At 44.2% G+C, this 26737-nt stretch overlaps 1 protein-coding gene across 2 annotated transcripts in view; it reads right to left on the bottom strand.

Moving 5' to 3' along the window:
- Positions 1-26737, bottom strand: part of ST5 (suppression of tumorigenicity 5) — a 162139-nt gene that overhangs the window by 3784 nt on the left and 131618 nt on the right. For both annotated transcript variants that reach the window (XM_006885434.1, XM_006885433.1), the window contains 13 exons: positions 23296-23447; positions 21491-21706; positions 19913-20009; positions 19291-19335; positions 18072-18256; positions 16917-17026; positions 16631-16700; positions 11225-11302; positions 10543-10683; positions 6331-6479; positions 2158-2335; positions 1887-1928; positions 694-805 (listed from right to left, as the gene is read on the bottom strand). In XM_006885434.1, the coding sequence (XP_006885496.1) occupies positions 694-805; positions 1887-1928; positions 2158-2335; positions 6331-6479; positions 10543-10683; positions 11225-11302; positions 16631-16700; positions 16917-17026; positions 18072-18256; positions 19291-19335; positions 19913-20009; positions 21491-21706; positions 23296-23447 (1575 nt within the window). The remainder of the gene's footprint in view (positions 1-693; positions 806-1886; positions 1929-2157; positions 2336-6330; positions 6480-10542; positions 10684-11224; positions 11303-16630; positions 16701-16916; positions 17027-18071; positions 18257-19290; positions 19336-19912; positions 20010-21490; positions 21707-23295; positions 23448-26737) is intronic.

The following is a 26737-nucleotide window of genomic DNA, read 5'->3' as shown; positions in this document are numbered from 1 at the left end:
GGCCCTTTAGAGTAGTGAGAGAAGATCTTCACCCTGAAACCCACAGCGTCCCTTTTCAGCAGGAAGTAGCTAAGAGAATACGCCATCCCCTTTTCCTTATGACTCAGGGTGAAGTCTCTCTCAGGGAGGAGTGATAGGGAATGGCAAAGGACACACTGACAAAGAAGATTAATCAGAACTGGCTTTGACAAGCACTGTGGCATTTGGACAAGAACAAACTGGGAGGAGGGTAGAGAGAATAGTGCAACAATGAATGAGTGGAAGCCCAAAATCTCTGTAAATGTTTATGAAAATTAATAAAATATAATTATAGAAAAAAAAAAAAAGAAGTTTTTTGTGGTTGATACTTGGGTTTGCGTTTACCTCCAAACCCTCCTGGAAAGTGGCAGCTTTGTAGCCTGCGCCATCCCAGAAGTATCTCTAACATTGTTAGTATTTCTGAACTCCAGCTGAGATAAGTTTACAGTTCTTTCCCCTCAAGCCTGATCAAGTCATAGCTCTTTGAACCTCATCAGAATGAGGCTAGGGCATTCTAACTTAAAGTGAGACTAAGAGCCTATACCTGGAGCCTCGTCAGCCATAAAGGGTCTAATACATAGCAGGGTCTATCTGAGGCCCAGACACAAGTTAAAAAAAAACAGAGGGAGATAGTCTGGGGCCAGGCCTGATTCCTCCTAGTAAAGCTTTGCTCACCATCATCAGAATCACTGTCAGAGTCCTGGGAGATCAGTTCATTCTTCCTCTCCAGAGCCTGCTCCAGAGCTGCCTGCAACTTTCTAGGTAATAATGTGTCTTCATCATCCATCTGCAGAAGGTAAAAAACATAGTGATAATCATCACAGTTGATATTAACTGAACATTTACCATGTGCTAGGCCCTATCTAAGGACTTAAATGTATATGATCTTATGTCTTCTAATAACTCTATCAAGTAGATATTATCAACCTTGCTTTAAGAATAGATACAGAAGGATTAATAAACTTACCCAAGTTCATACAGGACCAGCCAGGATTCTGACCCTAACACTTTGATCAAGTCCCCTTAATTCTTAGATCTTTAGTTCTAAGAGAGAAGCACAGTAGGCCTGGGACAGGGAAATGGTCCTATATCCTAAACAGATTCTACATAATCCATTTGGCTATTGAAGTGATAGCCAAACCTTCAATCAGCAATCAGTCATAAGCTGGAAGCAAGTATCTCCAGGACGTGTCTAATCAGCATAGCTTTTCCAAGAAGTCTCTCTTCCTGCACCAAAAATAATTCAGTGAAGTAACAGGCACCATTTGTCTCTCAAGTATAAAGTTAGGTTGATGATTGCTGTCTCTACATTCCGGAATAGTATATGCCTTCATACTTTGTACTTAGTGATGTGAAACAGACTGTACATTCATGCAGAGGGTAGGGCATTGGATTTTGTTCCTTTGTAGAGAGCTAGGGGAATTTCCATGACTAACAGACTTTTGAGGTTGACAACAATGATTATGATCCTTTCCATTAAACAGCACAATACATATTACTTATGTAATTTCTCTGGTCACATTTCAAGGTATTAACACTGTCTCTGTTTAAGAGATGATAATATTGACTCAGGAAAGCGCTCAATGATGGCAAAGCCTACAGGCCAAATCTCCAGACCTTCAGGTCATTCTCTTCCTATTTAAAAACTACCTTCCTGAGCCTGATAATACCAAGGAGAAAGGGAAATCCTGCTGAAGTCAAGGGTTCTCAGCTTCCCACCCCAGTCTGTTCTGTGACTTCTAAAGGCCAGAAAGCACAATAAACAGGCTCATTACACACATGGTGTAATGTGTTCTGAAGCCTGAGTCTAACAAGCCTCCACCCTGGGTAGCCCAGAGACCAAAAGTTTTGAGGTGTCTTGTTCTTACCTGTCGGATGAATCGGTCGGATCCCAGATTCACCATCAGTGCCTGTGAGAAGTCATTATCATCAGTGACTTAGGGTATGAGTCCTTTTCCAAGCCTCTAGACCCCCAGGTTCCCACAGTCTGCTAACACAAGTATATCCAGTTAGGGATAGGCCTCCCGGAAAAAAGGAAAAAGACCAGGATGAGAGGGCCACTCTTCCCCCTCCTCTGCTCCCACTTGAGGACTTTTGCCTACTCTTCTCCTTCACCCTTCCCATCCCCAAGTGGCTCACCTCCTCCACAGGCAGCTCCTTCAGTTTGGGGAGAGAGCTGGAGAGCAGGCCAACCAGGAAAGGGGTGGGACAACAGACGATGTCAATCATGGAGGCCGGAAGGACAGGAATGAATGTGTGTTGCCAGGAAAAGGGGTAGAGCAAGGCCACCACGGCATGGGAGCAGCTGGATAGGGTACTGTTGGGTAGACAGAGAAATAAAGCCCCCAAGAACAGGCTAAGCAGCTTTAGGCAAGGAAAGATAGTCCAAGCCTGTGGGGACCAGGATATAATCCGATGCTAAACATCCAAATGCAACAGAAACAGATCCTGTAGGCCCTGCCCATCTTCCCACTGCTCAAAATCTTAAGGACAGTAGTACTACCCTCTTTGAAAATCTACATAGAAATAGCCATGAAGCAATACATGAACATACAGAGGACAAAAACAATGTTGTTCGTTGGTACATGCTGTCAAGTCCTCTATGACTCATAGTGACCCTGTGAACAACAGCTTTAAACCCTATCCTATTCTGATCCAATCTCACAGTATCAGATACACCTGTGCTTATTACCGCAGTCACTGTGTCAATCCGTCTCACAGGGTCTTCTTGTCCTGCATTGACCCTCCACTCTTCCAAGCATGTTGTCCTTCTCTAAGGAATGCTCCCTTCTGGCAATATGCTCTAAATATGTGAGACAGAGTTTCAAAATCCTTGCCTCCATGGAGCAGCCTGGTTTCACCCTTTCCAGGTCAAACTTGTTTGTTTTCTCAGCAATCCATGGTATGGTTCAATACTCTTCCAGTATCACAACTCAAAGACATTGATTCTTTTTTTTTTAGGTTAAAATAGTAAAATATAGATTCATTAGAAAGTTACATCCCCGCAGGGATGGACCTCTCTACCTGAAATATGGAGGTGAGGCTAAAAACATCAATTCTTCTTCTGTCATCCTTAGTCACTGTCCAGTTCTCAGATGCATAGCAAGTATTTGTGAAGGCCAAAGCTGGGATCAGGCACACCCTAGTCTCTTTACTGACACTGTCTCTCTTTGGCACTCTGGAGAGGTCCCTGACAACAGATTTCCCCAAGCTAATTTGTCTTTTGATTTCCTCTCTGCTGGTGCCAAGAATGTTGACTGTAGATCTGAGCAAGATGAAACTGTTAGCAACCTCAATCTCGTCTCCTTCTATCATGATGCTGGCAATTGGACCAGTGGTGAGAGTCTTTGTTTTCCTGCTGTTCAGCTGCAATCCATACTGGTGACTGCAGCCCTTTGATCTTCTGCAGGCAGACCTCACCTAGTGCTGCACTACTTGCTCAGACTTGATTACAAATTCATAGTGTGTAAGAACTGGAGAATCCTACAGAAATTATCTAATTCTTCATTCACTGAAGCCATGGATACCTTGTGCCAGTCTGATTCTAAACCACAAGGCTGGGACACAATCAGTCCTCTTGTCTTCCAGATCAGCATTACTTCTGCTATCCTTTCTTCCCTCCACTCCTTCCTTTCTCTCTTTTGCTGGAAAAAGAGCTAACTGAAGAAGAAATAAATGAAACCAGCAGGTGATGTGGCTGGCAGCATTCTTACACAGCTGAAGATACCCATTCTCAATTTTCCTCTAAGTGCCAACAGTCTCCAAAAAGCCACAGGTTTCAGCAAGGTCATTCCTAACTTGGCCTAGAGGGGGCTCCAGGCATCTAGACCTAGGTCACTAAACATAAAGACTGAATGAAAGACAGGAAGAAAATGTCAAAGTGCCAGGTGAACTTGAGTGTTAGCTCCCAGTGTTCAGGGATGGTATGAGATACCAGTAAACAAAAGAGACACACCTGCCCTGAACTACCCCCCTTCTGTCAGGAAGAGTTTTTTTCAAAGGCCCTCCCTTAGGCATCATTTTACAGATGAGGAGAGAGGTTTAGAGTAAGTTCATTTTCAAGTCTGACTTTCCCACACTACCTTCTCCACATTTATCAGTTCCACTGATAAGCCACAAATACTCCTGGGCTCCACCTGATAAACCCCAGTAGATATTCACGCCTTTTCACAGTGCATGCCTGACTAAGCAGAGACTTAGATCCAAGTCTAGGGCAGAAACTAGTCCTTTTTTCTAGAAGGACCTCTCGAAATTCACAAACACTTTATTAGCTAGTGTGCTCTGCTTGGCTGTCCTCTCACCATGTTGTTGTCATTGGATGCCATACAGATATCCTTACAAGATAGACTTCTAAGGATCCTATAGGACATCTAAAACACTGCTGGGCTTGGAGGCAGCTCTCCAAGCCCTTCCATGTGTGCCCAGTTTTAAAAGGACCTGGAAAAGGGGCTCTCTTAGAGTGGGAGGTCAGTGATCTCCACAATTTCCTTCAAGGGCCTTGGGCCTTGGGAGGCAGAAGGCTTTGCATAACCCCCCTAGTGTGCAGGCTGATAAGATAGAAAGGTAAGACATGATCCCCTCTCCTTTCTCCCTCCCCAGCTAGGCCAGAAAGACAAAGCACTGGAAAACGTGAGCAGTGGAACAGGAACTGGCTGGATCTGCCAAGCTCTGGCCCCAGTCCATGCTGATGTGATGATCACTGGGCTGCCTGCCCCACCTCACCCCTCTAGTTAGAGGCAGACCCCGAGGAGTATTTGCCCAGAAAAGACCTTACGGAAGACATCTTTTTCAAAACCTAAGATTGGCAGAACTTGAATGCCCAGCTGGGCAAAAATCAGAGCCTTTCCTCCTAGAAGGGTCCTGGAATGTGTTCAGAGGCAGCTGCAGCCACAGAAAACAATAGTTTTATTCATAGTCCTAGAGCCACAGGGCAGGCCTTGGGGGTAGCAAAGAAGAGACTCAGCCACGGGTGGGGTGAGAAGAGTAGAATCTACGGGAAAAGAAGTGTCTGAGTCCAGGTTTTATTAGGGGCGACTCAAAGAAACATGACAGCTGGGCGGCCATGGAGTTTGCTTGTTGATAGTTAACAGGGCTGACAGAGAAGGCAAGGTGGAGGCTTCTTGGAGCTGTCATATCCGGTTACTGTGGGACATAAAAGCACTGAGATGCTGATGGGTACAAATGAGCTACAGTTCTCATCTTCAAACCCTGGAACTGTTCTTCTACTGGACACCTGGTCCACTCAGCTGGGCATTTAAGGGTCTATTTCTCTCTCAACTACTCCCTCCAACACACTCAGGAGATACTTAGGGATCCTGGGCTTATCAGAGGACAAACCAGAAGGAGGACTTCTCTTTATCTTCTTCACCTCAGCATTTGGGCTGTGGCATGGCACACAGTAGGTAGCTTAGTAAATGTCTAATTAGTGACAGTAAGAAGATAAAATTAATATCCAAGGCACCCTATTGGTCAAATCTCTGAAATACACCATCTTTTTTTTCCAAAAAAGGTTTGGTTGCCTAGAGGAGGTTTAAGTTCTTTCTTCCTGACTACCTCAAATGCAACTCCTCTTCAACCTGCTGTCTTTATCATGGACATAACCGGGCTTTGTCCATGTCTGGAACTCTTCTGCCTCTAAAATCCTGGATGCCAACATTCTCAACTAAATTTGGTGATTTATTCAGTGCTTGCCCCTAAGCCCGCTCCCCCGCCCCACTGATACCTCCACTGTACATCTCTTTTTCCTCTGATGAACCTTCCTGCAGCCACTCTTCATTTCTCCATCCTTCTCCTCAACTCCTCAACAATGCTCAGCCTTGGGTCACTCCAGTCAATTGCCTCTTTAGATAACACCCTAAATTGGCCTTCACTGGGTGACCTAGTTTTCTTCACATTATTCCTTATCTTATGTCTTTGATCCTTCTTCACAGTGGTTCTTCCTAAAGCTTATTATTCTTCTTAAACTCAGCATTCCACAAGACAGCTTTGTGCCACCTACCTGCTCTCCCAGAGGAAACACAGTCATCAACCACAAATTCACTGTAAAGGAAGAACTATCCCTCTTCTTCCTTAGGTCAAGTCTTCCATTGGCTTCTCAATTCTGTCATCTTCTCTGCTCTCAGACTGATCCCTTAATCTTCTCATTTCAGGGGGTTTGCTAACTTTTCCTTTTCCATTTGATCTTTACTTCACCATCACCAACACACTCACACACACCCACACCCACACACCCACCCACCCACACTCTACATACTTGGGTTTGTTGAATTAATTAGTGTATATACCATCCCCTTATGTCCTACTGGACCATACCTGAGCTTGTCTGCTACAAATATGACACGGCGTTCCAGCAGCAGTGAAGCAAAGATTCGGATGAGCTGGCGTACACTGAGGCAGGTAAAAAGACACTCAAAGTCCACGTGCTCCAACCGAGAGTCCATGGGCCGCCGCAGCTCTAACACCTGCATGAAAGTGATGGGGAAGGTAGGCCAAGGCAGGCCAGGTAGGTGCCACACAGTGGTCCCTACAAAAACCAACTAGGGTCTTGTTTCCCTTACCTAATATCTATTTCCAGGGTTCTTTATTCTACCCCAATGTGAATATAAGACCCAGTCTACATCTCCTTAGACTATAGTTCCATTCACAGCACTCAGCCTGCATGTTAGTACATGGGCTGACTGTGAAGGGAGGGAGGACTCCAGAAGAAGTAATTAAGGGAATATCAGGATCCCAGGAAAAGGAAGAAAAGAGTTGACTTATCTTATAGATAAGTAGTTTGAGGAAAACACAACTTTACCTGTATGGTCCTTCTGACATTACTGCCCATCTCCCAGGCAAATACTCTGGTTGACAGGCTGACCAAACTATTATAATTGTTAAGGACAGATGGCAATACCTCAAAATCCCAGGACTCTATTTTCAGCCATCTCTGTAAAGGCAATGCTGGTGTCCTTGTTGGCCTGCCCCCTCCTTTTCTTGCAGAATGAATTTCCTTCTAAAGGCTAAATTTTTCCTGCAATACTTGCCTCTATCTCTAACAACCTTCTCAATGTCCTAGTGCTGAGTGGGAGGGGATGTAGGGGAAGGAAAACACAGACAGGCCTGGCTATTCCACAACCTTGTCAAGAATAAATCTGATCAGAGCCAAGTTTATCTATTTTTCCTCCAAAGGAGTTGCAGGGATGCTCTAAAGATTACTGTTTGAATGCTATATTTCAGGAAATTAACTTCCTTAGAGAAGGTCATATGGGTAAAGGGTTGCAACTGACTCCAGCAGTCAGAACTGGAGCAGGGGAAAACTTGTACCTTGCCAACTCACTGAAGGTTGTCTAGACCCATCCTTAGTCACTCAGCTCACATTAGCAACATGGATGCACAGGCTGCCTAAGCAACAGTGTAAGAAACTCATTCTCTCTTAACAGCAAATTTATTTCAAGGTGCTTTTACTCTATCTCATTTGATCCTCAAGCACCAGGCAAGTGAAGATGTTGTAATCCCTAGCTAACCATTCTTCGAAATGGGGCCCCAAAAAGCACTAACTTGGGCACAAGTCACTGTAATGCTCTATTGGCGCTTATTGTCTCTCCTCTCAGATTATGAACTCCTAGAAGGTTCAGTGATTAACACCGTAATTGGTACATTTAATAAACTCAGTGAATGTAGGCCAGCCAGCATTTCATACCACAATTATGATGTTAGATGGATCTTGGCTGAAAGCAGGGAATACCAGAGGAATGTCTATCTGTGTTTCATTGACTATGCAAAGGCATTTGACTGTGTAGATCATAACAAACTATGGTTGACTCTGAGAAGAATGGGAATCCCAGAACACTTGATCGTTCTAACGTGAAACTTATACTTGGACCAGGAGGCAGTCATCAGAACAGAGCAAGGGAATACTGCATGGTTCAAAACTGGGAAGGGCGTACGCCAGGGATGCATCCTATCTCCATACCTTTTCAACCTATATGCAGAACAGATTATCGGGGAGGCTGGGCTCTATGAGGAGAAATGTGGGGTCAAGATTGGTGGACGATTTATCAACAGTCTGCGTTATGCAGATGACACAACCCTGCTTGCTGAAACTGAAGAGGACCTGAAGCACCTGCTGCAGAGCGTCAAGGACTGCAGCCTACAATATGGATTGAGGCTCAATGTCAAGAAGACAAAGATTCTCACCACTGGATCAATTGACAGCATCAGGATGGATGGTGAAGAGATTGAGATTGTATACAGCTTTAGTTTGCTTGGCTCCACAGTCAACAGTCTTGGCACCAGCAGCCAGGAAATTAAAAGGCGCATTGCCATGGGAAAGTCTGCTGTTAGGGACCTCTCCAAAGTACTGAAGAGCAATGGTGTCTCTCTGGAGACTAAGGTGCGTCTGATACAGGCCATGGTCTTCGCAATCACTTGTTATGCATCAGAGAGTTGAACAATGATCAGGGAGGATAGAAGGAGAATTGATGCCTCTGAGCTGTGGTGCTGGAGAAGAGTATTCAGAATACCATGGACTGCTAGGAAAACAAACAGACTTGTCCTGGAAAGGGTTAAACCGGGTGGCTCCTTGGAGGCAAGGATTCTGAGGCTCCATCTAACATACTTTGGACATGTTGTGAGGAGAGACCGGTCCTTGGAGAAGGACATCATGCTTGGGAGGGTGGAGGGACAGTGCAGGAGAGGAAGACCCTCTATGAGGTGGACTGATTCAGTGACTGGGATAATTGGGATGGGAGTGTCAGAGACAGTGAGATTGGCACAGGACAGAGCGGAGTTTAGGGCTGTTGTACACAGGGTCGCTATGAGTCGCAGGCAACTCGACGGCACATAACAACAACAACAACAACAATGTCAAAAGTCTGTGTGCACACTCATGTCCCCCACACCCACCTCAGGAACTCATCACAGCTCCCTCATTCTCCCTTCTGAAAGACCTGAATACAATCCAACAAGCCCTTACTATCTTTTTTTTTTTTTTTTTATTTTTTTGCCCTTACTATCTTTGGGTCCCATCTCCTTCCAGGAATTGAGAGTCACAGTGGTAGCTAATTTGTCCTGATCCTCTTGCCATTCATTCCTTCCCTAAAGGAGATTATAGTCCAGGCAGGCATAAAAAAACAAACAAACAAAAAAACCACCTTACAAACCCCCCAAACTAAAAAAACTCATTACGGCTGAGTTTGAGCCAATTTGTAATTGATCCTCCAGCAGATTTTCGGAGGCTGTAAATCGCACTAGAGGAGATTGCTCATTTTCCTCCCATGAAGCCACTTACTAGTGGATTTGAACCACAAGAGAGATGCCATCTTTTTACCAGGAGCTAATTCCTTATGAACTACACCATCAGAACTTCCTGCAGGCAGGCCAAGTGAGCCTGAACAATCATGGCCTCTGTGACTGGGTAAGATAGGACTCAAGAGTACAGGGGGCTGGAAGGGCATCTAGCAAGGGTGCCCAACCTCATATGGGGTGAAGAAATGTCTTGGAAGCATCTCAGAGGACAAGATGCTGGACAAGCCAGAAAAGAAATGTCTTACAGGCAAAAGCAGCAGAGGTTAGTGGTCATGGAAGTAATTAAAATTGAATGATGGGACAGAAGGCCAGGGAGGATTTGTTCCAGTCCTCAGGAGCTCCCAGACATTATTCTAGACTAGCAAAAGGTCATCTGTCTCGTCCACTTCTTTTTTTTTTCTTGCCCACTTCTATAGCCTAATGTTCTTCTGAACATAGGTTGGTTGGAGGAGGATGGAACTCAAGAAAAATATTTTTAAATTGGTACTCTCAATGTCTGGCAAACCCATCAATCAATCAGTCCTCTTTTCTACTCTCTGCAATAATTAATTTTTTGCGCTCCTAAAAACCCTGTTACCCACATGCACTATCAGCAAAGAATTCTTCTATTTTGAGAAAACATTTATGAGAATACAAAATGTATGAACTACCACCCTCATCTCCTATTATAGAGGAAGTGTTCTTCCCTCCCAACAAACGCCAGTTTCTCCGTGGATCCCCACATGGCGTCCTCTCAGTGATACGGTTCCTCTTCTGTGCCTTTCACCGCTGCTCCTCCTAAGTCATTCTCACCAGCATACCAGCACCCATCTCTGTTAGTTAGCTATCTTATGACTCCACATTTTCTTTCAACCACTTTTCTCTACTTCCCTTCAAAGCCAAGCTTATCACTTCCCAACTCCCTGTACTCAGGATTCTGCCTTGGTATGTGCTCTTCTCTCTACCTTACATAACCTTTCCTCAGCCATACCTCTCCCATTTTCTCATTTCCCCCCACCCCACAACTTTATTTAAATGCCTACTAATTCAAACAGGTACTGGGGTTTAGCAGGGAAAGCTTCACAGAGGAAAAGAGGAGCTGGGTAAATTTACAATCTCATCATTTTATGTACTTTTCCAAGCCACATTTATTGTTTGAATGTGCTGCGACAACTCAAGAAGGCTGCAACCTTGACTGGGTAGGACCTACTCCAGTTGAAGCCCATAACTGAGAGAAGAGGCAGTATCAATCCTTACCTCATTGCCAGCACCTGGCAAGAAGGTCTTCACTCTGATGGTCTTCCCGGGAGCAGGGAAGGGTGACTCCATAAGACTCCTCATGAAGGGGTAAACCAAGGCAGCAGAGATCCCACGCCGGCGCTCCACTTCATCAAGGACCTAGGCTCAACACCAGCAGCCCAAAGAGGAGGGGCATCAGGGCACTGTCCTTCCCCACCTCCCGGGCAGAGAGGAGTGGACCCTGGTAATTGACCAGCCCAAGCCAGAAGCTGGTTGACGGGAAGACTGTCTTGTCTAGACTGGCACATCCTATTCTTTTCCCTTCCCACTTGGTGCCTGCTGGATATTTGCCTTGGTCCTTAGGAACTGAGCAGCAGAGCAATGGAAACAGTATCTGAGAACTGGCTCTCTGGGCTCTCCCAGCTCTCTTGAGGTGGTCTCTGTCTCTGAAGACTCTGGCTTCGCCTATGGTGAGCAGATAATGACAATGCAAAAACTAGGGAAATGCCAGCCAGCTAGGTAGCAGCCAGGCTTGGGAATAAGGAGGGTGACAGAGAGTTAGCTTGTACTTACTTTTCTCTCTCCCCTTTCACACACATACACACACAGGTGGTTTTCTCATCTAAGCTGGCTGCAGATAATCCTAAGGGAGCTGTCAGCTGGGATGAGGGGGAGGGAAACAAGCCAGAAGCCCTCTTACCTTGGAAAACAGGCCGAAGCAGCCAAGGCGGCTGATGACACAGTATACCTCTGGCAACCGAGGCCCTTTCCCACTTGGCTGGGTAGGGGCAAAGATGAGGGAGAGAGAAAAAAACAAAAAAAGTCTGATTACCACATCTGGGTCCTTTTCTTTGGGATTGAGAGTTATGGACATCTTCCTACTAGAGGAAACTTAATGCCTCTTCTAGAACTCTGTACTCAATTGGGACCAAAAGAAAAGGCTGCCATTCTGTAGGGGGTAGACATTAGCCCCTTTTAGGCCTTCCAGCCCAACATACTTCAACTTTTGCCAATCTCAACACAGATTCCATCCTTCCACCTAAGGAGGATAGCAATGGGTGCTGACAAAAGTCAAAGCATTCTGGCTGAACGTGATTTGTAGATCTATGTCTCTAAAGCTGGGGGAGGTGATGAGAGGGACATGTCTACATTCTTAGGAGCAAGCCAGATACCCTATGCCACTCGCCCTCATCCCCAGGGGACATTCAACAATACATGTCTCTCTTGCTTTTTTGAGCCGCCCTTTTCTCCCTTCCTTGACCCTCTCCCCATTCTAAGAAGATAGAAAAAAGACAAGGAAAGGTAATTACTTTGTATACTCTGAGTCCTGGGCTTACTATTTAAAATAAACAAATAAGAGACAAATATTATTTCCATTTTATAGATGAGCAAACTGAGTTCTGAAAGATTTAACCATTTTCCCAAGGTCACATATTTAAAGGCTGTGCAGTCAGGAATCTGACAGAGAGAGGAGAAAGGTATGTTAAGGAGTCAAAGAGCACAAGGAAAAGAAGATAATTTGAAAGGTGGGTAGTTCGTGATGGAGACCTGTACGAAGAGCTCCCATGATGGCCTGGATGACCCTATGTATATGCAGTCTGGAGTGAGTCCACACAATTTTTCAGCAAAGGGGTGGCAAAGCAGCAGGTGCTGGCCTCTCATACAGGCTGCTAAGCAAATGCAGATGGGGCTATTTCAGTCTCCAAACCTGCTGGCCACACGTCAGAGATCTAAAGAGAAGGCAGAATCTGTTTTGTCCATATTAGGCCTGAAACTCAGCTCACTCCTCTCTCCTTCTCCCTTTCTCCCTCCCTTCTCAACCCCCCTTCCCTAAAGCCCCAAGTGATTAAATCAAGTATGTGGGATTTGGGTTAGAATCATTGTGTCCAATCTGCAGGAATGTCGAGCTAGTGCCAGCCCCCTTGGCAAGGACCCAGCCAAGGCCCTCTCTGAGCAGGCCAGGACAAACACACTCTTCCCTGGGGGCAGCAAACCCACTGCAAAGGAGCAGCTCTGCTCTATTCATGCTCCTGCAAAGACAACCTTCAGAATCTTTCTCTTTAGACCCTGGTTATCCTAAAACATTCTGGCCTCTGTCTGGCCAGATATCCTGGTGTCTGCACTGCTCCAGATTTCCTTAGCTCCACCCACTGAGTATTTCGTATTCAAATATCTGAGAATCCAGACTATCTTCCCTTTAGAATTATCCAAGATTACTAGACTAAGTGTTAAAGGAACTAGAACCAATCCTGATCCTGTTTCTCACTGGCCATGGGATCTTCTTGGGCAAGTCACTGTACTTTTTTAGTCTGTTCCCTAATCTTAGGAAAAAACAAAGTCCATAGTCAGTTCCAACACAGTGTTCTTCCACTGGATTTCTGAGGTTGTAAATCTTTATGAGAGGAGACCGGTTGTATTTCTCCCTCAGAGCAGCTCAGGGGTTCAAACTGCCTACCTTTCAGTTAGCAATCTGCTATGTTATACAATATGCCACTAGGGCTCCTTAAGCCTATAGAAGAGTGTTAGTAATATCTTAGTAGGCTTGTAAACAGAATTTTTAAAAGATGTATGTCACTAAAAGATCAAAGAGAATGCAAAACAACTAAGAGATATCATCTCACCCCAGTAAGAATAGCAAAATTTAATAGAACAGCAAATCTCAAATGCTGGCGAGGTTGCAGAGAATCTGGAACCCTTATTCAGTGTTGGTGTGAGTGTAAAATGGTGCAGCCACTAGGCTATATGGCACTTTCTCAAAAAGTTGGAAACAGAAATACCATTTGACCCAGCAATTCCACTGGGAATATATACCTTAAATCATAACCACCACCCAAGCAGATATATGCATGCCCATGTTTATTGTGGCTTAGTTCACAATATCAAAGAGGTCAAAACAACCCAAGTGCCATCAACAAACGAATGGATAGAGAAGCTGTGGCATATTCACACAATGGAATACTATGCTGCATTGAAAAAATAAGGAATTCATGAAATATTATACAAAATGGGTGATCCTGGAGGACATTATGCTGAGTGAAATATCTCAGTCACAAAAGATCAAATATTGCATAGGGTCACTGTTGTAAAACGGGACTGATATTGGGGTTGAGGAAAGATTGAGAAAGAGGGGATAAATAATGTATAATGCATTGAAACAGATAAGGGACAGAACTGTTTAAAAGGGATATATGATTAGGTATTATTGTCATGACAGAAGTCCAGAATGAAGGTTGCACAGTGGAGTGGACTTAGGGGGAAGGATTGTAAACAATGAAAGAATTTATTTTTCAAAGAGAAGAGCAAATTGGGGGGGAGAGGGTGGGCAGGGAGAAAAGTGTGACAATGAATGAATGGAAACCATAAGTGTCTACAAACTTTCATTAAAATTAATTTTTAAAAAAGATCAAAGAGAATGATAACCTTAGGACACCTAGCCTAAAACATTATTAAAAACACAGTTGCTGTTGAGTCTATAATTTAGGGCAACCCAGTATGTTTCTGAGTAGAACTGCACTCCCCAGGGTTTTAATAACTTTGATCTTTCAGAGGTACATATCCAGGCATTTTTTCCAAGGTGCCTCTAGCTGGTCTTAAATTACCAATCTTTCAGTTACTAACTGAGCCCTTACTTACTCTTTTTACTGTTCCCTTTTTAATGGAGAGTCCTACCTCCTCTATTGTTATAGTTGTTGTTATGTGCCATTAAGTCAACTATGCCTCAAAGTGACCCTATGTACGATATATAGAAGCCTTGCTCTATCCTGCACTATCCTTACAATCTCTGCCAACCTCAAATCCACTGTTGCAGTCACTCTGTCCATCCTTCTTCCTGAGGGTCTTCCTCATTTTCACTGACCCTCTACCTTGCCCAGCACAAAGTCTTTTTCCAAGGACTGGCCTCTTTGACAAGGATCAGGCTGAAAGGATCTGAGACAAAGTTTCACATGCCTTTCCTCTAAGGAGCATCCTGGATGTCCTTCTTTGAAGATAGATTTGTTTGTTCTTTTGGCCATACATAAAATAACTCACCCTTAGCTAACACTGTAATTAAAAGGCATCAATTCTTCTTTGGTCTTCCTTAGTCATTGTTCAACTTTCAGATGCATATGAAGCGACTGAAAATACCATAGCTTGAGTCAAGATGTTTTTAAACTGACACCTTTTTGCTCTTTAGCAGAGGTCATTGAGATCAGATTGACCCAATGAAATACATTTCCTCTACTAAACTATCTGAATTTCTTGAGGTTAGGATACATGTCTAACTCATTCTTATGTATCTTCAACATTCTAACACTTAATAGGCATATGCTAAGTGTTTATGAATGAATGAATACATGAATGACTGGCCTGGAATCCTTTTGGACTCATTGCTAAACATTCCTCTGTATAGTATCCTCTTAATTTGCTCCTAATCTGGTATTTAATTAGGCATTCTTTCAGTAAGGCTTGTTGTTGTGTGCTGCTGAGACAATCCCAACTCATACTAACCTAAAAGGACAGAAGAGAACTGTTCCATAAGGTTTCCAAGGTAATAATCTTTCTGGAAGCAGACTGCCCACATCTTTCTTCCATGAAACAGTTTGTGGGTTTGAACCACTGACTTTTTAATTAGCAGCCAAGAGCTTAACAACTTTGCCATAGTGCTATCTTTCTAAGGCCCAGGAACCCCAAAACATAGTGATAACTGAAGCAAATAGTATTACTGGCAACCTCAGGGCCAGGCATTGGGTCTGGCCCTCTCTTAAACTCTTGCTGTCTATACCTCATCTATTTCCAAGGATTACTGAAAAGGAAAATGAGGAAAGAATTCTGTTTACAAAATAACCTACGTTTTAAAAACCCGATATTTTTTTCTTGAGTTCAAGGTCTTTCTTTCAGGTATCTACTAAAGGCACTTCTCTGTCCCTGCTCATCCTCTTGTTGTTTTATGCTGTTGAGTCAGCTGCGACTCATAGTGACCCTATGTACAACAGCCCTAAACTCTGCTCTATCCTGTGCCAGTCCCCCATTACCCCAGTCACTGAATCAATCCATCTCATCGAGGATCTTCCTCTCCTGAGCTGTTCCTCCACCCTCCCAAGCATGATGTCCTTCTCCAAGGACTGGTCCCTTCCTGAAACATGTCCAAAGTATGTTAGATGAAGCTTCAGAATCCTTGCCTCCAAGGAGCAGCCTGGCTTCACCCTCTCCAGGACAAACTTGCAGTCCATGGTATATTCAACACTCTTCTCCAGCACCACAGCTCAAAGGCATCAATCAATTCTCTGTCTATCATCCCTAGTCATTGTCCAGCTTTCTGATGCATAGCAAGTGATTGCAAAGACCATGGCCTGTATGAAACACAACTTAATCTCTAGACTGACATCGTTCTCTTCAATACTTTGGAGAGGTCTCTAACAGCAGACTTTCTCATTGCAATATGTCTTTTAATTTCCTGGCTGCTGGTGCCAAGAGCGTTGATTGTAGAGTCAAACAAAGTTAAGCTATGAACAAACTCAATCTCCTTCACCATCTAGTTTTAGTATATTAAGGACAAGACACCTCTCCACAATAGGCTGCCCCCGTAAAGTGATTGAGAAGTATTTCCCTCTTATCTGATATGTATAAATGTAGGGAGCTCTGGTAAGGAGTTGCACTGCCAATACAAAGGAATGAGTTTCGAATTCACCAGCTGCTCTGTGGAAGCAAGATGGGCAATTTCTTCCAATGTGATTAAATTGCCTCTGAAAATCTGCTGGAGGGTCAACTATGAGTTGTTCCAAATCAATAGTGCATAACAACTAACAACTGTTGGGACCATATTGTAGAGTCACAGATCAGTCAGAATCCAAAAGTCCGAGAAATAGGAAAACAAAGAAAAATTATAATAGCCTAGAAAAAGGTAATCTATTCTCTCTTCTAATTGCAGATAATCTTAGATGTTGGGTCCCAATTAGAGGGGCCAGTCACAACTCTACTAACTATCCCTGAAATATACTTCCTGAATGTGTGTGTGTATGTGGTATAGGATATAAGGGAGAGAGGTGAATATATATAGGTTTTATATAAGCTGAAGTCGCAGAAGGGCATGCACACAGACACACTGAGGACTGAATATTCTACTCACCAGTAATCGCCTGCAGTAGCCAAAGCGTCTGCTGCCATCCTCCCCAGTCAGCATGAAAGAAAAGGTCTCACTGGAATAGGGAAGGATTTGACATCAGAAAAACCAGAGCAAGTCCCCAGAACACAATCCCCAGACTGCCATCCCAGGGGGAGAGAGGAATAAAGGGTCAGGTTGCTGTGTATGAGGTAGTCTTGACTAGATGAGGCCCCATTCAGCTAGTCACTGCCATGCAAATGAAGAAGCTGTGACGTTTTCCTACCTCCAGCCAGGCCAGGTTAGGCCTTACCTGCTATACTCTGACACAGGGAGCCAGTCCTTGGCATCAGGAAAGCAAAACTGCGGAATGGCCTTGAGCCTTTCCTCTGCCTCCCGCATCTGTTTGGTGGGTCTGTCCAGCTACAAAGAAAAGGAAATATGGGGAACGTGTAGATAAAAGATGGCATGGACTATCACCTAAGAGCCCTAGATGCCATCCTGTCAAGTCGTATTTCTCTTAGAAACCTCTGTTCCCATTTGTAATTTTTTAATACAGAAGTCTGAATGTTGAATCATTCATTCAATGATCACTGAGCACTTTCTAGGTGATACATGGCACTGGGATTTGTGCTGTAGCCATTATTGTAAAACAAAGTGGACAAAGTTCACATTCTGGCCTGGAGAGCGAGGGAGTGTGATGTGACAGAATTGGGCAGAAGGGTGAGGGCAGCAGTTCTGTATTGTTTTTGAAAAGACTTTCCTAAGGAAGCACCATCTGAGCAGAGAGTGAAGAATGTAAAAAAGTCGGTGAACCCAGGAAGAGCTGAAGATAAGGCATTCTAGTCAAAGAGAACTACACAGAAAGGGCTTAAGTGTTAAGAGAAGAGAAGAGAAGAGAAGAGAAGAGAAGAGAAGAGAAGAGAAGAGAAGAGAAGAGAAGAGAAGAGAAGATAGGTAGTTTATCTAGTGGTGTAAAGAAAGAGTGGTAAGAAATAAGGGGAGTGAGGAGTGAGGAACAGTGGGAAGTAACTGCTCAGGGATACAGGTTTTCTTTTTTTTCTTTCCGGATATAGGTTTTCTTTACAGAATCATGAAAATGTACTGAGGTGGCTCTGACTATACTGAAAAATGAATTACATACTTTAAATGGATGAATTATGTGGTATAAAATTTCTATCTCAATATAGTTGTTATTAAAGAGAAAGAGGTAAGGTACGAAAGTAGCACAGGCTCTTTAAGGGAACTTTTTAAGGTTTACTTTGAGCACATCCTCACCCTGGCCCAAACCCACAACTTCTCAAGCCCCCTCTCTCCCCTCTTGGCTATAAGAAACCAGGCTCAGGGCTGTTGCAGCTAGGAGAGTAGCTATGGCAGGAACAAGATCTTTCTCTACCCTCAGACAGGCCAGGTAGGCAGAAGATGGTGGAGGAGGGAGGTTGGGAAGATGGGGGAGACACGGCCTCACCTTGGGAAACTGGTAGGAGACTTCAGGGAGGTAGGTGTTTCGGGATGGCTTCTTCTTGAGGGACACCACCACAAAGTACTCAAAAAGCTCCCGTTCCTGCCACTCGAGCAGCTCCAGCTCCAGTGTCCGATAGCTGGGTGCACGCTTTAGCATCGATTGGATGTGGACTAGGCGCTGTGTGTGAGCTGGGGACAGGTCACACATCAGGAGACAAGCAGACTGGTCCACTGCTATTCCCACATTTGGCCCCCTTAACCCGACTCCATTTCTGTGGATCTCTTGGAGTAGTATGAACCTAGTTTGACACCCTTCCCCAGTTGTGTCTAGGAGAAAGTGGTAGGTGTGAGGTGTATACACCTGAACAAATACTCTCCTAATACAGAAGCTACTTGGTTTGGGCCTCCTGGAGCCTGTGGAGGCTGGGCTAGAGCCAATAGAAACACCTGGGCCAGGCACACTCAGAGATGCATCACCTGCATCTACTCCATCTTAACAGGACCAGAAAGCACAAATAGTGAGAAAGGCTCCATCTTTGGAACCCTGTCAGAATCCAGACTTGGGGCTTTTGTCTTTGTCCTGGTTCCCAGGTCCAAGGTCTAACCTCGCTCACTTGCCTTGGGGATCCAATGGAGAAGGGAAGGAAGGCACAAGCTACCATACACTTAAACAATCTAGGGAGGCCTATGCAGGACTTCCCAATAGATAAAGGACCTCTACACAAATAGACATTTGTCCAGGGTACAGAGAAGGTGAAGACTGCAGTACCTTTTCAAAGAGGTAGCACTTCTCTTCTCTGAAGGTTGGGGAAATAAAGGGTCGTTCTCAGGGGTGTCAGAAGAACAGTTTCTTCATACTCAGAGGAGATACTTAAACTCTTCTGAATCTAACTATGACCCTCCTGAGTCAAGAATTACCAATCCAATTTAGTACCTAATTTTCAGAGACAATGACTTAAAAGAGTATGACCAGGGCCACTAGCCTTAAATTAGGGCAAAGAGAAATGTTTGGAGTTGATTTTTCTTATAGGGCTGAGCTCAAATTATTGTAAAAATGTACTTCCCTAAAACTCCCTATTCCATTGGCCTGGGATCTTGCCTCTCTGCTTCTTTTCCAAAGCTGACACATTTAGGACAGTGCAACCACTTATACAAAGAAGCAAGGCTGACTCCTTGCAACCAGGGCTGAGGAAAGGTTCTGGTTCTTGGAAAGCCATGCTCACCTTTGAACCTGTCATCAGAGTCGCTTTCACTCTCACTGTTCTCATCTGGAAAAGTAACAGCAGGAATGCATGCTTGCTGATGACCCATAGTAAATGTTTTCTGTCCCCCCCTCCCAACTCTCATCACAAGTGAAGGATCTATACCTCGTGTGGGTTCTTACAGGCTTAGTGACCAGGGTCCATCAAGAGGTAGACTGTGGGTGCTAACCTATACAAATCCCTGTTAAGTCTTGATCCTGGGGAAGGCCAAGTTGGAGGATGAGCCAGCGGAGAGGCCTATAAACTTAGAATACAACAGTCTTGTCTCTCAGAGGCCAGGGTTTGAAATAAGAAATGGACCACAGAACTCAGTAAATCAGGCCTTTGGTTTTTTCTTTTTAGCATATTCCCATACCACCTCCCTACTCAAGGTCTCATAGCTCAAAGCTTTGACCTAACCCTCTATAACCCTCCCTCCTATATGGCCACTTCCTGACACAGTGTACTATTCTCCAGAAAGGCACTTGTACCCTGTGACTGGCCCATGGAAGAATAAACTGAAGCTCAAGATGGAAAGAAGCTCTCCTGTTCCTAACACCCAAGGGCCCCAGACATATGAACCAGCTCAGGCATCAAGGCCTACCTCTCAGTGATGCTGTCTCAATGCTGGACATAGAAAGCTTTTTTAACCTCTTCTTTCCCCTCTTGGCACTGTAGATGGAGTTAATTCTTTGGACAAGCTGGGTGAAAAAAGCAGGGAAAGTGAGGTGACCCTAGCACCAAGAAGGCTAATTAAGGGCTCTTTTTTGTTTTACTATTTTGTGTGTGTGTGTGTGTGTCTACCATCAAACTGGATCTGACTGGTACAGGAGATTGTCCCTCCTTCTCCAGCAGAGCATCTGGTGAATTCGAACCATGCACCTCTGGGATTGCACTGCAGCTTCTTGCCACTAGGCCACCAGAGCCCCTAATTAAGGGCTCTTATTGGCATAAACTCTTTGCCCTCTACCTACTGGTCTTCGTGGGTCTGACTGATCAACAGGGAGATTCACACAACAAACCTGGTAGCTCTCTATCTACTAGTCTCCTAAGTTGTTGTTGTGTACCATCAAATTGGAACTGACCCATAGCTGACCCTCTTGCAGGTTTTCAAAGGCAGTTAATCACATGGGAGGAGGAGACTGTCCATCCTCCTGTGGAACAGCTGATGGCCTCAAACCACAACCCTCGGGGTTATAGTGCAGCTTCTTGTCACTAGGCCACCTGAACTCCAATTTCCTCCTGATTTAAAGTTAGTTCTCCAAAGGAAGAAACTGTGATCAAATTAGGTAGGATGGGAACTGCTGGGTCCCAAAAACCATTGAATCAACTGAGGAAAAGCTGCTTCTTTTTCTCAGCGAAAACAGTAATAACAGGAGTAAAAACAGGAGAATTTCAGCCTTTCCCCTCTGGGCTATAACCTGGAGCCCTGACAGGAAAAGCTAAATTCCCAATATACTCATCCACAAGCATTGTTTAAAGGCTAAAAATACCCTTTGATTAAATACTTTGGGCTGAGGATTTAGGCCTAGCTGCTTAAGTGTAAATCAGTGCTTAAAGTCTCAATTCTACAAGAAGTTTACACAGACTCATTGAGGAATTGAGTTTACAGACTCAAGAATAGGACTCATCTTTGAGTTCTGGATCCTTAAGAGCCTAGAAATGTTTACAAATGTACAGACTCAAAACCCACTTGTTCCTGTTGTTTTGTGCCATAGAGTTGGCACCAACTGATAGCTGACTCTCCAAAAGATTTTCATAGGCAGTACATCACATGGGAGGAGATTACTCATATTTCTCCCCTGGAGTAGCTGGTGGATTCAAACTCCAAGCCTCTGGGATTGTAGTGCAGCTTCTCACCACTAGGCCACCAAACAGCCCTTACTCATTTTACCAGGTTTCACTGATGGAGAGCCTCTTAAGCAGTGGTTCCCTTCCACCCAATTGCAGGGAAAGTTACTGGAAGCAGAAGCTAGACTTTTCTTCCTTTAAGAACTAAGAATCAGTTAATGTTGACAAGAGAGAATTAACTAGAAGAAAAAGAGAGGCTAATAAGTAGACAGACCTCTTTTCAAAGAGAGTTGAGGAAGCAGCACTTGATGAGGGAGGAAAGTGAGGAGAGTAAACAGTTGGTTGTCTGCCCACCCACCTGCCCAGGCCCAGCTCCATCTGGGGAAGCTACCTTGGGAATCCTGCGGGCCCTGCGGCTGGACAGCAGCTCACTGGTAGTGCTGAGGCTGTCCTCGTTGAGGCCAGAAGGTGAGGATGGTAGGCTCAGCTGAGCCAGCAGTAGCATGTCATCATGGCTGTGCCTCTTGGGTAATCGTGGCAACCGGTGGCTCTTCCTTTCTGACCAGTTCCCACCATGCAGGGACTGGCTGCTGGGTTTTGGGGAGAGCTAGATGGAGAAGACAGAGGAGAGGGGCACACCAAAATGACTTGGCCAGTACTCATCTGCTAGGGCCTGGACCTAGATGCCACAGGCTGGCATCCCACGCTCCTCTTGACCCATTTATAGACTTTGCATTCACTCTGACTTTCTCGGAGAAGGCTTAACTATTAATTAATCGGTCAGAGCTAAATTAGATACCTCTTCTTTCACAAGAAGTTTACCTACACTGCTGCTTGTTTGGGGAAGTGGGGGAGCGGTGGAAGCAAGCAAGCGGAGGCTAAGAAAACTGCTCACATTTGAGAAGAGATGGCATAGTAAATATTCTAGGTGTTCCTCCTGAGTTTGGGGACAAAGCTTAGACTTGCATTCACTAGGTACAGATTCAAAAGATAGCACTAGTCCTCATCGCTTCAAACCCTAATCCAGCCCTAAATGTAGAAGGCTTTAATCTGCATCCAGCCTGCTCTGCTAGGTGATCCTGGTGGTGTGGCCCTGCTTTTCTTCCACAGAAAAAATAAAGGCCCTGGGCAAAGCAAAAGTTAGGAAGACCTTAGACTCAATTGGCTCCCTCACCGATAAGGTCCTGGGTTGTGCCTGTCTCTAGCTCTGATCTACTTTTTGCTTCCATCGAGAATGATATCCTTCAGCACAGGGTGGTAGTAATAATTACTACTTATTCTGAGTAGATACTTCTCACTGCAGGAAGATAAGACCTCCCCTCCCCCTCGCAAACCCTGCATGCCTCCCACCAGGTGCCTAGATCTGGAATTGTGTCTCATCATTCTTTAGCCAAATCCTCTTTCCTCCCCACCCCTCAGTTTCCTCTTCCACCCAATTAGCCTGGCAATATAAATTCAGTGGAAGCCTGTCTAAACAGCACATAAGAAAGGTAAATATTTTATAAAAACAATCATGTCATTCCAAAACCAGAAGATATACTTTTTCTATTTACTGTTAAAAGACATCCAAGTCCCTCTATTTTCAGAGAATGAGAGTTGTCTGATTAAGGTCAAAGGACCTCAGGAAAACAAATAGATACAGGTCCAAGAAAGTATTCATCCTCCTACCTCATGCAAAAGACCAGAAGGGCTTTAAGTCTAAGGGTTTCCCCTTGGCCTTTTCACTTTTCTTCTCTCAGTTAGTTCCTCAAGGATTTTCTTACTCTTTCAAACAGGAGTGGCTTCAGGGCTGCTAGATAGCAGTCTGGCTCTCCAAATCTGGTCCTTGGGCCCGGCCACTAAATGCCAGTACTGCTATTATTTCTGCCAAAGCTGGGGTGCTATCTTCCTGATTTCCACATAAGGGAGGGGAGGTAATGATAAACTAGGAGACTGCAGGGACTCCTGATTTAGTTTTGCAGCTCAGCACTCATGCAGTAAGGTTAAAAAGATAGCATAGGATACTTCTAAGAGCATGACTCCTTTGTGCACAGGGGTTCAACATGGCAAAAATCCCTAAGTATAGCAGTCTCTCCTGAAGTTCCCTCTGCCAGGTACTAGTGAGGAAAAATAGCCTGAGTAGGAGGTGAACCCACACCTAGGCCTTAGTGTGGCCCTCACACTGACCCTACAGGTTCACTCTGGAGCTGCTTTTACCTGAGTGGGTGGGTTGTTGTACTTCCTGTCCTGGGGACTCCACATCCTGTGCAAAGAGTCCAAGGAATTCTCAGACAGTTGCTGGGATTTTCGTCCTGCTCTTCTATTCTTTAAGTCCACATCCTCATATGGATTCTCCTTGGGCAGATCTCCTGCAGAGGAGGAAAAGTTAGAGGAGGGAGAAGGGAAGAAGGAAACAAACACAAATAAACAAGCAGAATTCCTGTGAACGAGAATGGCTTCTGCCTGGCCCCTTCAGACCATGACTCATGTAGTTAGTTGCCTGTCTGCAAAGAGGAGGCTACAAACAGATTCTGGCCCCAAGTCCAAAAGCCAAATACCCCCCACTCCCAGTTCTGCTGTGCCTTGTCGGGCCTCTGCTTTATAAATTCAGGGATTGCACAAGATCGACTCAGCTACCCCTGCCTGTGCCCAGTAAGAAGACAAAGCCAACACCAGGAATCTTTCTTTGGCTCCAGTCCTTCTGCTGCTAAAGCCACAGAGATAAATAGTCCAAGGTAAGAGAGACATTCAAAGGCCACACAGCTGTCCCTTTTCCAGACTACTCTCGAGACTAACTTTTGGGGATGTATGTGGAGGAACTCCTGAAGAATTCTAAAGCATTTTAGGGAGAAAGGTTTTACCAGACTTGCCTCTCATCTATTTAACAGTTCAACATATCTTTTGGGATTTTGTCTCGTTCATTGAGGTAACCCCCAAAACCTAGGTCAAGGACTTAATGTAAAGCTAAAAAATAAAACAAAAAACTGAAAAGACTCCTCATTGCTACGGAGTCAGAAGTGACTCACAGCTGACCCTCCATTGGGTTTCTGAGGCTGTAAATCACACAAAAGGAGAATACTCATCTTTCTCCCTCAGAGCACCACCACTTTGAATTAGGAGTTTAACTCCCTACAGACCATGCCATTAGAGCTCCTTTATGACTAAATATCTCCCTGTATCTCTCTCTCATTGTCGTAGAGTCAGAACCAACTTACAACTGGCTCTCCAGTAGGTTTCCAGGAAGTGTAAATCACATGAGAGGAGACTGCTCTTCTTTTTTTCTGTGGATTTAAACTGGCAGAGAGGCGCTGCCATTGGGTCAACAGTGTAACTCGCTAAAGGTTGCACCCTAAGGGCTCCTTATAACTGTTAGTGCTCAGTAATTACCCGTTTAATTAATTCCTCTTACTGCAGCATCATCTTGTTTCCTCTACTACTGACCACAGCAAAAGGAGAACTATCATCAATTACTTTTTGGAATACATTTTCCTTCTGTGGTAGTGAATGTAAGAAAGCTTTAAGAGGAGTCTGAGCTAAACAGAGCAAGATTTTTATTCTTAGGAATGGTTTAAAAAAACCTGGTAGTGGATACCGTATTGGTGGCACCAAAAAATCCCAAAGAAGTTAAACATTTGCATGATTCTTGCTCTTGAATAAAACAAAATTTTGAAAGATACACTTTTCTGGAAGTCATATCCCTCCTGTGCCTTCCTCTATAACATATGCTTAGACTCTTCTAAAATATAATGAGGAGTCTAGTCAATCCTGCTAAATTCTGGCAGCTGTATTCTAGTTATAAGGACTGGGAACCTTTGCTTCCTTTGTCCTTGTTTTTTCAGACCCTCCCTCATTACTTGGGCTTCTTTCATTACTCTCTGGGACTGAAGACCTAATTAATGATCAGTGACTAGGGCAGGAGGTTAAGTATACTTGGTAGGAGCAGGACTTACTCCATTGTCTAGCTGTTCAGCAGCAAGCCCGAGCCTGTTGTGACCACTGGGCCCTATGCCTGTCCTATAGAGTGTCCTGGGTGTCCTCACCTACCAGAGGAGCTAAGCCCTCTCTTCTCAAGAAGCAGGTAGAAGAAAGAACTATAGGAGTAGAAGCAAAGGTTGTTAGGAGAGAAAGCTTCTCAGGGATTATGACACATGGGGGGTGGGGGGTGGAATCCATTCCTAGGTGCAGATTTCTCAATTTCTAAAGCTCAGATTTTATAGATTGTGGCATCTACTATTTGTTGTTGTTAAGCTGCCATCAAGATATCCCAGCTGAAGGAGACTATGTGTGTATACAGTAGAACTGCTTTATAGCAATTTCAAGAGTGTGACTTTTCAGAAGCAGATCTGCAGACCTTTCTTCTTAGGTACCTCTGGGTGGGTTTGAATCAGAAATCTTTTGGCTGATAGTCAGGCATTTCACTTAACTACATCTACTTATTCCAAACCAATGAATCATATTTACATTGAATTGATTCTGACTGAAAAGAAACCTCCAGGGCAGAGAAGAGCTGACCCAAGGATATAATCTATACAGAAGCAGACTGTCACATCTTTCTCCCCTGGAGCTGAGGATGAATTTGAACTACTAATTTCTGAGTTAGCATCCTTTGTATCACCAGGATTCCCATCTACTTATTATTATACTATCAGTGAGTTTTAGAATTCTCTGCAGGGTAAAGAAGTGGGTGATTTCAATCATAGTTAATTAGATTGAAATGAGCATAATGAAAATCTCTGCATATTTATGAATCAAAGATGTGCTGAGAAAGGATTTGGGACTGGATTAAGTTGATTCCCAAACACCAAGCAGAGTCCCTAGCAACTGAGCAGACCTTTTCCTGTAACATACGCATGCTATTAAAATGACTTGTCTCCATTCCAAAGGCCTGACTAAGCAGAGCTGGCCTCAGCAGCCCTTCTTAGAGAATCCAAACATCCGACCTGACATCCCTTGCCTCCCTGTATCTAGCCTACCCTGCTCTGAGGCACTTAGGGAGGAGTCAGGATGGGCTCTGCACTTCTTGGTTCCCTCTCAACATACATCCAGCAAGGGGTGAGTTTGGGCGCTTAATAATGAGATAATGTTAGAACACAACTTTCCTGACCCCTTAAATGAGGACCAGAAAGCATCAGTATCCACACCACAGATGAAAGAACATTTATTGTAATCTCACTGAATTAAAATTTCATTGGGCTGGATGACTAGTCAAGAGTCCTTATCATCATCCCCAACCTATAGAAATTTCTTCCTCAATCTCTTCAGATTGAGGTTTCTCAATTTAAGCACTATTGACGTTTTGGGTTGAACAATAGCTGACTGTTTTGTTCATGCTTAAAAATAACCTTAACCTTTATCCACCAGATGACATTAGCAACTACCAAAAATGTCTCTATATACTGTCAAATGTCCCTAAGTGTGACTGAGAATCACTGTTTTAGAACTTATTAATAGCTTCTTTAGGTATTCCTAGTGTTAAGAAGTTGCACTGCAATCCAGAAGGTATGCAGTTCAAATCCACCAGATGCTCTATGGAAGAAGGATGGCCGATCTTCTGTGCAGTTACCTGCCTCCGAAAACCTGCTGGAAGGTCAGCTATGGTTTGATTCTGACTTGATGGCACATGACAACAACAACAACAACAATAGTAGCTTCTTAGTGT

This window comes from Elephantulus edwardii, unplaced genomic scaffold (assembly GCF_000299155.1).
Source record: "Elephantulus edwardii isolate Elephantulus edwardi_28Jun2011 unplaced genomic scaffold, EleEdw1.0 scaffold00044, whole genome shotgun sequence".
Lineage (NCBI taxonomy): Eukaryota > Metazoa > Chordata > Mammalia > Macroscelidea > Macroscelididae > Elephantulus > Elephantulus edwardii.
The sequence above is the reverse complement of the archived record's forward strand: the minus strand, read 5'-3'. Positions and strand labels throughout refer to the sequence as shown.